We start from the raw sequence: 12,988 nt of genomic DNA, 5'->3' as shown, positions 1-12,988 counted from the left end.
GTAAACCATGGTGTGCTAGTACCATTTACACACACCTTCTGTGCTAGTGCCATTTGCACACACCTTCTGTGCTAGTACCATTTACACACACCTTCTGTGCTAGTGCCGTTTACGGTGAGATCTATTCTGGCCGCATGCCGGGCGGCAGTGATGACGCCATGAAGGTGACGCTCACTGTTGGTTCTCCCAATTTCCGCGGGAAGAAGCAAGGCAAATATGTGTCGGGGAGCGCAGCGCCGGTGGAGTGGGGTGTTGTGCCCGCTGAAACCCGGCCGTGTGCGCGAGCCGGGCGCGCTGCGTCAGAGCTGTTATGGCTGTTTATGTTCTATCTCACATTTCGCGCTCCTGCGTCTGTTCCGACCCGCAAAACACTGTTTAGAATGCGCTTGTGGTGCGCGCGTCACCCGCCACTGACGTCACCGCGCCAGCTAATCCTCACCAGCCTACGAGGGAGGGGCGGCGCACATTTCAAAAGCCGTCCCAGCCGCAGCAGCCAATCGGAAGGCGCGATTGTGATCATGTGATGCGGTGTTGCATGTAGCGGACGTCCCCGGCTAACAAGTGGCCGTGCAAAATCACTGATCAACAACCGAGAAGGTTTGGGAGGGCGACTGGCGCTGGGCGGAGGTTTTTACTGACGATTTCTCGCCTTTTCCTCATGAAGACAAAACATGGACGTCCCAGGAGGTGAGATTATCCCGATCCATGCTGCCTGGCGCTGATCCGGACCCCCAGAGCGCGGGCCCAGTCGCCCCGGCCTGAGCTGGGCGCGCGAGGGAGGACCGGGCAGGGTTCGCCATGTCTGCGGGCAGAAACAGCGTCAGCCCCCCAGGCTCGGCCAGCAGACGCTCGGCGTGGGAAGACGGCGGCGATCGGGCCCCGGAGCCCGCCAGGGCCAACTCCAACGACAACCACCACCGGGAACAGAACGGCTCCATGAAGGGGAGCTCCCGGCCCAACTCCGCGGCCAGCGGGAAGAGCTGCACGGCGGGCCCGTGCACGGGGACCCGCACGGCCTGGAAGGACGCCTCGGTGCGCTCGCGGAACGGCGACGTGCGGCACCAGTCCGTGGACATCGGGCTGGAGGAACGGAACGGCAAGTCCGAGAAGGACCCGCGGGACCCGGGTGACTCCGCGGGGGGAGGGGCGTCGCACCGGGGCGCTACGTGCACCGACTGCCTCCAGACCGTCTCCAAGGTGTTCAAGTCCAAGAAATTTAAATCGGAGAAGCTTGAGAGACTGTACCAGAGGTACTTCTTCCGGCTGAACCAAAGCAGTTTGTCCCAACTCGTCATCCTGCTGGTGGTGGTTTGCGGCGTGCTGATGGCGTTTTACTACGGCGAGGGACGCCTGGTGCCGGTGTACGGTATCGTACTCGGCGTTCTGCTCTCGTTGTTCGTTATCTTGTTGTTCATGTGCAATCGTAACTCCTTCACGCAGAAGCAGCTCAGCGCGACCTGTTACTTCCTGCTGGCGGCCATCGCCGTGATCGTTGTGCTGGCGGTGACGGCCGCGGACCCCCGCGTGGCCAGCGAGGCCGTCTGGATTACGATATTCTGTATCTACCTGGTCTACACGCTGCTGCCCGTACGCATGCGCGTGGCCGTGCTGAGCGGGTCCGTGCTGGCCCTGATTCACACCGCGTGCGCCGGAGGAATCAACCGCAGCGACGAGCTGTTCCTATGGAAACAGGTGAGCCAGCATCCTCATCTTCATCCTCCTCCTCTCATCAGGACCCCAGCAGTGTCTCATGGTGTTTGTTATGTCAGAACTAATGATTTTAATACTTTAGTATGTATTTCATCAAAGATGACACAGGAACATACTGGTGTTCCCATGGAAACAGGTGATCCCCCATCCTCCTCCTCCTCCTCTCATCAGGACCCCAGCAGTGTCTCATGGTGTTTGTTATGTCAGAGCTAATGTTGGATTTTGATATGTATTTCATCAAAGATGACACAGGAACATACAGGTGTTCCCATGGAAACAGGTGAACCCCCATCCTCCTCCTCCTCCTCTCATCAGGACCCCAGCAGTGTCTGTTGGTGTTTGTTATGTCAGAGCTAATGTTGGGTTTTATGTATTTCATCAAAGATGTACACATCATCATAATGTACATCCTTAAGGATAGATGTAGCTGATGCAAAACTGATGCACAATGCTCTCACAACAACTCCAGAAATAGCATTTCAAGATGAACACTTGAACACTAATGTCTGACGGTGTTTGTTATGCCAGAACAAATGTTGGATTTATGTATTTCATCGCAAATTATGTATACATGATTACAATGCCCAAACTTTAAGGTATAAAATGCACATGTATCAAAACTGAGACACACAAAACTGTCCCTCTCACTCATAGGAACTCCTGAAATAATAATATTGTGACAGAGATGATGACTTGTATGTCAAAGGGAAATAGATTAGTTCTAAATTCATACTTCACTTGAATTATCCCATATCATAGTCATATCTGTAGATGTTTAAAAATGCAATTTCTAGAAAAATCACAAGTGTTTTGTAATAACGAGAATTCTACCCTGGGCTGAAAAGGCAATCACGACGCACTTCAGAAATGGTAAAAATCCCTCATCAAAAATTCATGAAGTTCCATAATGAAGCCTGTGTTGCTCATCGCCAGGCCAGCGGCGCGGCATGGCGACGATCTAACCCGCGGTTTCATAATCCGACCCGCGGAACAATAACTGGTCTCGCTTTGACAACGTTACATCACCTTTGACCTTTAGCGCTTTGACCTGTATTTAGAGACAACAAAAGAAGCAACAACATTGAAAACGCATTGATCAATGTTCCGACTCTGGTCTCAAAGATTGACTCAGATTCAGAGGAGGACTTATCAGGATGAGTTTTTGATAATCTGACCAGTCGCCCAAAGCCAGGAGGTCACAGGTGAAAAATCGTATTAGAGAAGGATTACGGCCGTGGGATAAGCTGATTGAATTTCAGGTAGTAAAGGTCAGAGGTTATAGATGTAAACTGACTGAAATTACGACCATGTAGTTTTGTCAAAATCACCACCAATTTTGCACCACCAGTCAGAACAAGTGTTACCCTATGATTACCTTACGGAGGTTAGTCATCATTATCTTAATTAGCCAATTATTATCATGTTTGTGTGATGATATCCTTCTCCATCCTGTGCACACTAAAGGCACCGGGCTGTATGTGATTCTTGTGTTGCTGTTCCCTGATGTAGGGTTCAGTGAGAACCGCTCACTTTAGATTTCACAGCAAACAGTAGAAAATTAGTCTAGCCACGCTGATTGGAATATTTTCATACGATTCACTAGAAACACTTCAAATGCCAGGTAGCCATGGCGATGCTGAAAGACTGACATTTTTCCTGATTGAAGTGGAATTGCTGAATGTTATGTTCAGCGGAGCTGTGTTTGTTTAGTTTATACTGGGGTAGGGGTGCCGGTGTCAGTTTATTTTATCTCACCACAAGTGTGTGGAATGCCAGCAGTTTTAACATACCTTCCGCCGATGTGTTAGTTGGCTGGATTCCCACCTAAAACACAACATACGTGTACATGTGTATACAGTACGGAAACACAACATACATGTATATACAGTACAGAAACACAACATACATACACTATAGAAACACAACATACATGTATATACAGTACAGAAACACAACATACATACATTATAGAAACACAACATACATGTATATACAGTACAGAAACACAACATACATACAGTACAGAAACACAACATACATGCATCTATGTAGTACAGAAACACAACATACATGTATATATATATATATATATGTCCTAGGACAAACGGCGATCCAAACTTGATGATGCTTTAAGGAAACAGCAATATCTTTTTATAAACCATGATTTTATTTAGTATTTATAAACTCTGATCAAAACTCAATTGATGCTAAGATAAAGGAAACAGCTGCAATATACAGCAAAAATGTTTGATCACCCTCTAATTTTTGTTGTTCTGCCAAAGTTGTGGAATCATTCAGTATATGTCTGACTGTGAAATGACATAGGTGTGAAACTGTACATAGTATCTTGAAACTGAGATTGATATTTTGACACCTGTTTGATCACTTTACAATAATTGTTATTGTTCTCCTAAGGTTGTGAACTCAATAGGTATGAAACTGAGTATTGTCTTGACACCTCAAAATTTGCATACTGAAACATCACCTTCTTCCGACCGAAATCTTTCACACATTATGAAAATTTTATGAAATATACATGTAGGTGTATACAGTACTAGTCAAACGTGGGTCCTGCATTGTCGTCTCTGTAAACAGCAGGCTCCTGTGATGGGAGAGTTCATTGTAACCCTGTCATGGGTAATCCGCTGTGGTTACCCGGGCAGGTCCCACGGGGTAACAGCGCCCCACGGGGTAACAGCGCTGTGCAGTGTTCTCGCCAGAATTTTTTCACAGCATAGGGGTCAGGTACAGAAGGCCAACTTTACGCGGCGCAAGCTACGAAGAAATTACCACAGATCTAGAGTAGGGAGTCCGGCTTGTTCCCCCGGAAAATTTTTGAATTCATAACCCAATGAGACACTATTTCCTGCATTTTGAGGGATAAATTTTGTGAAGTAAAGTTTTTCCTCTGTTACAGCCTCATTCTAAAGCCAAATATGAACTTTTTATAAGATTTATGAAGGGTCACAAGGTTCTTTCCAGAAAGAAAGACCCCTATGCTGGTTAAAACACAGCATAGGGGTCCAGACCACAGCATAGGGGGTCCAAATCACAGCATAGGGGGCCCCTATGCTGAAAAGACCTGGCGAGAACACTGCTGTGTTAGCCAGGGTGTTCACACGGCAGGATATGCCGACTTAGACACGACAGGTGGTTTGGTGTAATGCTTAGGTGTGACCGGTGGCAATACATGTACAGATGCAGACAGGTTTTCAACCTACAAGGAGCCTTGTAGAGGCTAATCTGATCTTAAAAGTGCCCAAGGAGCCTGGTAGAGGCTAAGCTGATCTTTGGCATCTGAAGGAGCCTGGTAGAGGCTAACCAGATCTTATAAAGCCCGTGGAGGCTGGTATAGGCTAATTTGATCCCAGAGCCTGGTACAGGCTAATCTGATCCCAAGGAGCCTGGTAGAGGCTAGTCTGATCCCAAGGAGCCTGGTAGAGGCGAGTCTAACCCAAGGAGCCTGGTAGAGGCTAGTCTAACCCCAAGGAGCCTGGTAGAGGCTAATCTGATCCCAAAGACTTGAAAGAGCCTGGTAGAGGCTAGTCTGATCATTAATGATAACTGTAATTCTTGTTTCTTTCACTGTAACTTTATGTTCACTGTTTTCATGGTCACCTCTGTACCGTGAACTTATCATCACCGTGAGAAACCTGTTGTTATTTATGGATCCTGCACATACCCGTTCTGTAAATCCCTTGCCACTAGGGGTGGATACCGGTTCGCTGGACCTGATTCGGACCTATATAACATCCAAGAACCGAGTCCAAAAAACCTGAACGCCAAAAACCTGAGTCCAAAAAAAAACTGAACAAAGTACAAATATATTTTTCTATTTTGTTTGATGAAAAGTGTTTTGAGTCTCCCTATGAGAAGAAAAGGCATATATAATGTAAATTAAGTGCAAAATTCAAATATCAAATACTGGTTTGCCTTAAAAGTCTTCTCACCAAGAAACTTGTACAGTCATGCATGTCAGTCTTAATTCGCTTTCTTAATATTGTTTTTTTAATAAAAGAAAACATGTCAACCGGGTTGGGGTTTTGTGCGCGTGAGAAATTTGCGCGTGAAAAACTTGCGCGTGAAATATTTGCGCGTGAAAAAATAAAGTTCAAGAAATGTGTTAGAAAATGTGCACTACAAAATTCTTAGTCAGAAAAATGTTACCCCATGATATGATTTTGCATCTGTTTCCTGAATTTTGGGTTTGAATTTTAGGTCCCTTGGGAATGTCTAAGCTGACTCCCAAGGGATTTAAAACCTTTTGGGAGGTTTTAAGCTTAAAACTTGAATAAGATGACCCACAATGGAATAAAGTATCTTATTGTTGCATTCTACAGTTCAAAATGTTGTTCTTTCAATCTTCAAGTGATTTTTAAGTGATTTCCAAATGTTATGTTTTCACGCGCAAAAAAGTTTGAAATTTGCGCGTGAAAGAAACTGCTTCAGAAAAGATGAAATTAGGCTAATAGACTGGAGAAAAGCTTCAAATAGCCACATTTTACAATACAAAACCTTATATAAGTAAGTTGACTATGTATTTCTTAAAGATTTGAGTGATTTTCAAATGTTTAGGTTTCAAGCCCCCAAAAGTTTAACTATTCTCAAGGGACTTATTCCCAAGGGACTTAAAAATCAAAAGTTTTCAAACCATAAATTCAGGTGTCAGATGAAAAATTGTATCATGGGATCACATTTTCCTGTCTAAGAAAATTATACTGCACATTTTCTGACACATTTTAAAGAAATTTATTTTTTCACGCGCAAATTCTTCACGCGCAAATTTTCACGCGCAAATTTTTCACGCGCAGAAAACCCGTTCCCTGTCAACTAGACAGCATCAGGTCCAGGTTCAGGTCTGGACCTGAACCTAAATCTCTGGACCTAAACCTGGACTTGGACCTTATCAAGCTGAACCGGTATCCACCCCTACTTGCCACCACCGTGAAGTTTAAGTTCACTGTTCAAATGAAAATGTCCATTTTCCTTTTACGGTGAAATTTTGCTTCCGTGAAGATAAAGTGAATTACAGTATAGCCTAAAGAGCCTGGTAGAGGCTACTTTAACAACCCAAAATGACTGGTAGAAGCTAAGTTGATGCCCAGGAGCCTGGTAGAGGCTAGTCTGATTGTTAATAGCCTAAGGAGCCAGGGCAGAGCCTGCTATCTAACTATCCAAGAAGCCTGGTAGAGACCGCTCTGATCCCATTGAGCCTGTTAGAGGCTACTGTGACCCCACCACCAGTGGTTTGCCTGCGTACAGGGCGGGTAAAGGTTAATTAGGAGTGAATAATTGATCTCTGTTATCAGCAGATGATTATCCAATCAGCACGTCATGTCAGTCGTCGTGGTTACAGCATCAACTCCTGCCAGTCAGGAGAAACCCACAGGAAGGTTCAGTCATCTCTATAACTCTAGTCTATTCATTTGTGTAAGGCTGTTTGTGTACCCCCAAACAGCAGCTGGGTTGTTGGCTGGGTCATTAGCTAGGTTGTTGGCTGGGTTGTTAGCTGGGTTGTTAAATATAGCTGGGTTGTTAGCTGGGTTGTTACTAATGTTACATGTAGCTGGGATGTTTCATGTACATGTAGCAGGGTTGTTAGCTGGGTTGTTACATGTAGCTGGGTTGTTGGCTGGGTCATTAGCTGGGATGTTACCTGGGATATTACCTGGATTGTTAGCTGGGATGTTACATGTAGCTGGGTTGTTAGCTGGGTAGTTACCTGGGATATTACCTGGCTCCTGGATTCTTAGCTGGGACGTTAGCTGGGACGTTACCTGGGATGTTGCCTGGGTTGTTAGTTATTCCTCTCATGTCCCCAGAATGATTCATCTCCCGCCACCCTGATACGAGCTATTTTTAGCGCGGGGCTGGCTTGGCAGGCTGCAGGCGTGTGTGATACCTGAGCAGCATCTTAAAAGCACCTGGGAAGCATCTTAGATACTGGGCAGCATCTTAAATACTGCGCAGCATCTTAAATACTGAGCAACATCTTAAATACTGGGCAGCATCTTAAATACTGGGCAGCATCTTAAATACTGAGCAGCATCTTAGATACTGGGCAGCATCTTAAATACTGGGCAGCATCTTAAATACTGGGCAGCATCTTAAAGAGTGCAGTGTCTTAAAGAACCTGCGCAGACTGAAGGGATAACGATGACAGGACTGATGAAGATGTCCAGTCAGAATAGTTTTTCTCAGTTCATATTAAAGAAGAGAGAAATTCAATACTGCAGTTAAGTTCACAGGGATTTAATTTCACATTGGGGAGAAAATGGAGTGTTTGCAGTGTATGGTTGAAACGAGAGGGTAGGCAGACAGAAGAGCATTTTTGCACTGGTTTTGAGCAAACCACGAAAAATCAAACCACGGCAAAAAATGTCACCATTTACAGTATAATTACAGCACGTGATCTGATATCTCCTGAATCCCTAAGTCCAGCGGGAGTGAGGGAGAGAGAGAGGGAGGGAGAGAGTGAGTGAGGGAGAGAGTGAGTGAGGGAGAGAGTGAGTGAGTGAGGGAGTGAGTGAGTGAGTGAGTGAGTGAGGGAGGGAGAGAGTGAGTGAGGGAGGGAGTGAGTGAGGGAGTGAGTGAGGGAGAGAGTGAGGGAGAGAGTGAGTGAGGGAGAGAGTGAGTGAGGGAGAGAGTGAGTGAGGGAGAGAGTGAGTGAGGGAGAGAGTGAGTGAGTGAGGGAGTGAGTGAGTGAGTGAGTGAGGGAGGGAGAGAGTGAGTGAGGGAGGGAGTGAGTGAGGGAGTGAGTGAGGGAGAGAGTGAGGGAGAGAGTGAGTGAGGGAGAGAGTGAGTGAGGGAGAGAGTGAGTGAGGGAGAGAGTGAGTGAGGGAGAGAGTGAGTGAGGGAAAGAGTGAGTGAGGGAGAGAGTGAGTACTCAGTAGTGTGAGGGAAGACAGACCCTGTTCTCCTTGCAGCCCCGGGCAGTGCCCTGTGAGGTCAGGGGTCGCGATGAGCCCCTCTGTCCTGGTCGGCAGGTTATTTTTAGCCAGAAAAACACACCAGCCATCTATTTCCTGCCCGGTCCTGGCGCTAATTATACCCGACTATTCCTGGGCTGGGGGCAGTTTTGGTGTCGGGATGCCCAAATCAGGGACCAGGCATTGCAGGTATGTCTCGTCACAGGACAGACTCTCACAGACTCTCACGCACTCTCCTTCTACTCTACTCTATTCTACTACGAACAGGACAGACTCTCACAGACTCTCACGCACTCTACTTCTACTCTATTCTACTACGAACAGGACAGACTCTCACAGACTCACACAGACTCTCACAGACTCTCACAGACTCACACAGACTCTCACGCACAGGACAGACCCTCACGCACAGGACAGACACGCACGCACAGGACAGACTCTCACAGACTCTCACGCACACTACTTCTACTCTACTCTATTCTACTACGAACAGGACAGACTCTCACAGACTCACGCAGGGAACTACACATTTCTCTCACAGGACAGACTCTTACAAACTCTCCGGCACAGGACAGACTCTTACAAACTCTCCCGCACAGGACAGACTCTTACAAACTCTCACACACAGGACAGACTCTTACAAACTCTCCCACACAGGACAGACTCTTACAAACTCTCCCGCACAGGACAGACTCTTACAAACTCTCCCGCACAGGACAGACTCTTACAAACTCGCACACACAGGACAGACTCTTACAAACTCTCACTCACAGGACAGACTCTTACAAACTCTCCCGCACTCTACTTCTACTTCTACTCTACTCTATTCTGAACAGGACAGACTCTCACAGACTCACACGCAGGGAACTACACATTTCTCTCACAGGACAGACTCTTACAAACTCTCTCACACAGGACAGACTCTTACAAACTCTCCCGCACAGGACAGACTCTTACAAACTCTCCCGCACAGGACAGACTCTTACAAACTCTCCCGCACAGGACAGACTCTTACAAACTCTCCCGCACAGGACAGACTCTTACAAACTCTCCCGCACAGGACAGACTCTTACAAACTCTCCCGCACAGGACAGACTCTTACAAACTCTCACACACAGGACAGACTCTTACAAACTCTCACGCACAGGACAGACTCTTACAAACTCTCCCGCACAGGAACGAAATTTTCTCTCCTCAGCTCAGGGCTGTCTCTAGCTTTTAATTTTTTTCCGTCCCACTCATTGTTTGGGAGCCAATGTGTTGAATTTTCCTTGTTAAATTCGTCATTTTAAGCTTACAAAGATTATGACATTTTCATCAATCTCATGTCATAAAGTTCAGATTTTGGGACGGACAAGGTACATTTTTTTCCCGTCCTAACAAGCAAATTTCCGTCCCGGGACTGCAGGCAGACTTAAGCAAGGCAACTCCACGATTTTCCTCGAGGGCAGCTCTTTCTGTCTTCTATAAAACTCTGTCTCAGAGTCACAGAGCAAACCTTACTGTAGGCCAGAGATCCTGGACTGGAAGTGTAATTTGATCCGACTTGCCCCACCCCACCCCAGCTAAATATAGCCTGCTGTTTCCCCCCTGTCTATATCAGGCCTCTGGGGTCAGCTCAGAACCTCGTCAGCCTGCTCCAAAACAACAGTTGCATGTTGTGTGAGGAGATAGTGTGGGAGAAATCTGTGGTGGAAGAGAGCACAAAACCCTGCTTCTCACAATGTAGACATGTCACAGACTGAAAGAGAGATGGAAATGGGTTGCACTGAGATGTACCTTGCCCCTATTTCTGCCACAGGGAATTGTGTGTGGTCATGTTTGTGTTTGTAAATGCAAGAATAAGATAGGAAAGCTGGGGGGATGATGATTTAAGGTATCCTATCCTATCACACAATAGGACAAGTTTACTTTGCACTGACAGGACAAGTTTATTTTGCACTTATGAAGGCAGCAGATACATCATACTTGTAAGTATCTGTGTACAAGTCTACTAGAAGAAAACTGGTTTTGTACCTAAAGAAAACTGTGCTGAATCGATGAACCAACCTGATGAAATTATTCATGGCAAGATATCTATAATTTTCCAAATAACATAAGTTCACAATAATTATTGTACATGTAAAACAAAATGTTGCAATTGTTATGCTAAAATATTGACAGTTTGAAACCGTCCTGATTTTGCTAGGGCCTATTTGAAAGCTCTCCTGTTCCACATGTAGATATGACATGTCCAGATCATATTTGTACAGACTTTGTCATGTCATGTTTGCCCACAAACAGGCTGTGTTGACATGTCGTACATGCACAGCTCCTGTCACTGGTGCAGGGTCTGAAGTTTACATGCACAGCTCCTGTCACTGCTGCAGGGTCTGAAATGTTTCTTCAGCCATCGTTAAATGGTACAATCAACATGTACGTTTCACATACATGTACACAAAGGACAATCAAGGATATATATGTAATCTTAGGTTGCACATGGGCCAACCTAGGTTGCCCAGTGTCACGGGTGGTTCCTTAAAAATCTTTTTCGATCATACAGGTCAAACCTGTAAAACAGCTGCACATGTAACTGTAAGAGCAGATGGAGCTAATACAAGTTTTGTACTAATTGCACAACCAACTGTTAATTACAGAGTTATCTTCCTGTGGTGAACATACCTATGGATGTTTGTTTACTGGGTTGCCTGGCAACAGGGATGGATAAGGTACAAACGTTTGTTTTGGTTCCTGGCAACACGAGTTTTATTCCCGTTTTATCAGGTCTAGGTCTATAGAATTTAGGTCATGTGTGGGTTTTGCCTTTGAATTAACTCGTTTTCCTTTTTTTCTCTAATTTACAATCAAATTTCCCCATTTTTTGCAGGATGGGTAGAGATGTTTATGGGGGCACACCCTGGAGTTTGCAGGATGGGTCTGTTTAAGGGACACATCCCATGGCATAGACAACATTTTGCCATGTTTAAGCCCAGTGTATCTGAGTCCATGATGATGATGATCTGAGTCCATGTGTTCTTGAGTGCTATGCTGACATCAGACTGTCAGAATGAATTGATCATGAAAGGTTGACGACGAAACCTGCAGTGCTGGGTGCAGAGTTGTGGTGTGGGTGTGAGTTAACTAGCTAGATCACTAGCTAGGCCTAGTGCCAGGGTTTCTGAGACTAATGCAGGGGGCTATTGTAGAATGTCCTTGGGGACAGTTGGCCCTTGAGGCGAGGAGTTGGCTTGTGTAGCTATAGGCCCTGGAAGCAGTCTGGGGGGGGGGGGGGGGGGGGGGAGTGGGGGGGGGGCTGTTGTACTGTAGACTGTACCTTGGGCCCCAGACTAACTACATGTACCATTCTGCTGGGTACATACCGGAGGCCATATCAGTACCATATTAGTCCCGTATCAGCACCGTATCAGTCCCGTACCAGTCCAGTATCAGTCCCGTATCAGTCTCGTATCAGTCCAGTATCAGTATCATATCAGTCCCATATCAGTCCGATGTTAGCCCCATATCAGTCTCATAAAACATTTTTAGCTCCATATCAGGACCATATCAGTCCTGTATCAGTCCCATATCAGTCCAGTATAATCTCATAATACATTTGTTGCTCATATCAGCCCCATATCAGCCTCTATTTGTATGTAGCGCGCAGTTGGAGAGAGTTCTTGTTCTCCTTACTGTCCAAGTTTTGTTGAAATACCTTTAACTTTGAACTGTCAATGATATCATGTTAGAATTTTGGACAACTCTGCACCCGTACAGAGCAGTGGAGGCACCTCAGGGTGCAGCACACAACCTGCCTCACCTGCAGAAAATCCAAGAGCCCAAAGTTATCTTGGTGTGGCCGGAAGTTTTGGGATTCCGTGTGCGACGTCTGTCGGAAAGGGAAAATTCCGCGGGGACTTCCAGTCCCGTAATCCGCTTATTCCCGCGCCCTTTCTCCCAAAGCATGCTGGTCTGTCGCCCGCGTTACAACCCAATCACGGGTAAAACCCAGTTCTCGGAACTGGGAAGGAAATGTTCACAGCAGGTTAGGCTATGTACACCAAGTAATTTTTATGGATGACGTCCGCGCGCGCATTGATTTTGGTCTGTTCCCAGAAAAAAACAAGAAATTCCGCTTCCTGTAACTATCACCAAAGAGTTCCTTTTTGATATAATATGTTTCTGCATGCCTGCAAAATCAATGGGATATGGAAAGAAACAGGACAGGACAACAACTGCTGTTCAACTTCAACTGATTTATTCAAATTATTGCTGTTTTCATGATGAATAAAAGAATTGTCAGTTGTTACACTGTGTTCTCTCATTCAATCTGTGTCCTAACATGTGTCGTCGACTATTATATTTCAAATCTA

At 45.9% G+C, this 12,988-nt stretch overlaps 1 protein-coding gene across 1 annotated transcript in view; it reads left to right on the top strand.

Annotated features, from left to right (window-relative positions):
- The first annotated feature begins 529 nt into the window (after window positions 1–529).
- LOC136447024 (adenylate cyclase type 5-like) overlaps window positions 530–12,988 on the top strand; it is a 53,638-nt gene continuing 41,179 nt past the window's right edge. Inside the window, exon 1 of the mRNA XM_066445692.1 lies at window positions 530–1,692. Coding sequence (XP_066301789.1) covers window positions 799–1,692 — 894 coding nt within the window. The 5' untranslated portion in view covers window positions 530–798. The remainder of the gene's footprint in view (window positions 1,693–12,988) is intronic.

The sequence above is a fragment of the Branchiostoma lanceolatum genome, chromosome 13 (genome assembly GCF_035083965.1).
Source record: "Branchiostoma lanceolatum isolate klBraLanc5 chromosome 13, klBraLanc5.hap2, whole genome shotgun sequence".
In the NCBI taxonomy this organism is placed as follows: domain Eukaryota; kingdom Metazoa; phylum Chordata; class Leptocardii; order Amphioxiformes; family Branchiostomatidae; genus Branchiostoma; species Branchiostoma lanceolatum.
Note: the sequence above shows the minus strand (reverse complement) of the source record. Positions and strands in the feature narration are given on the sequence as shown.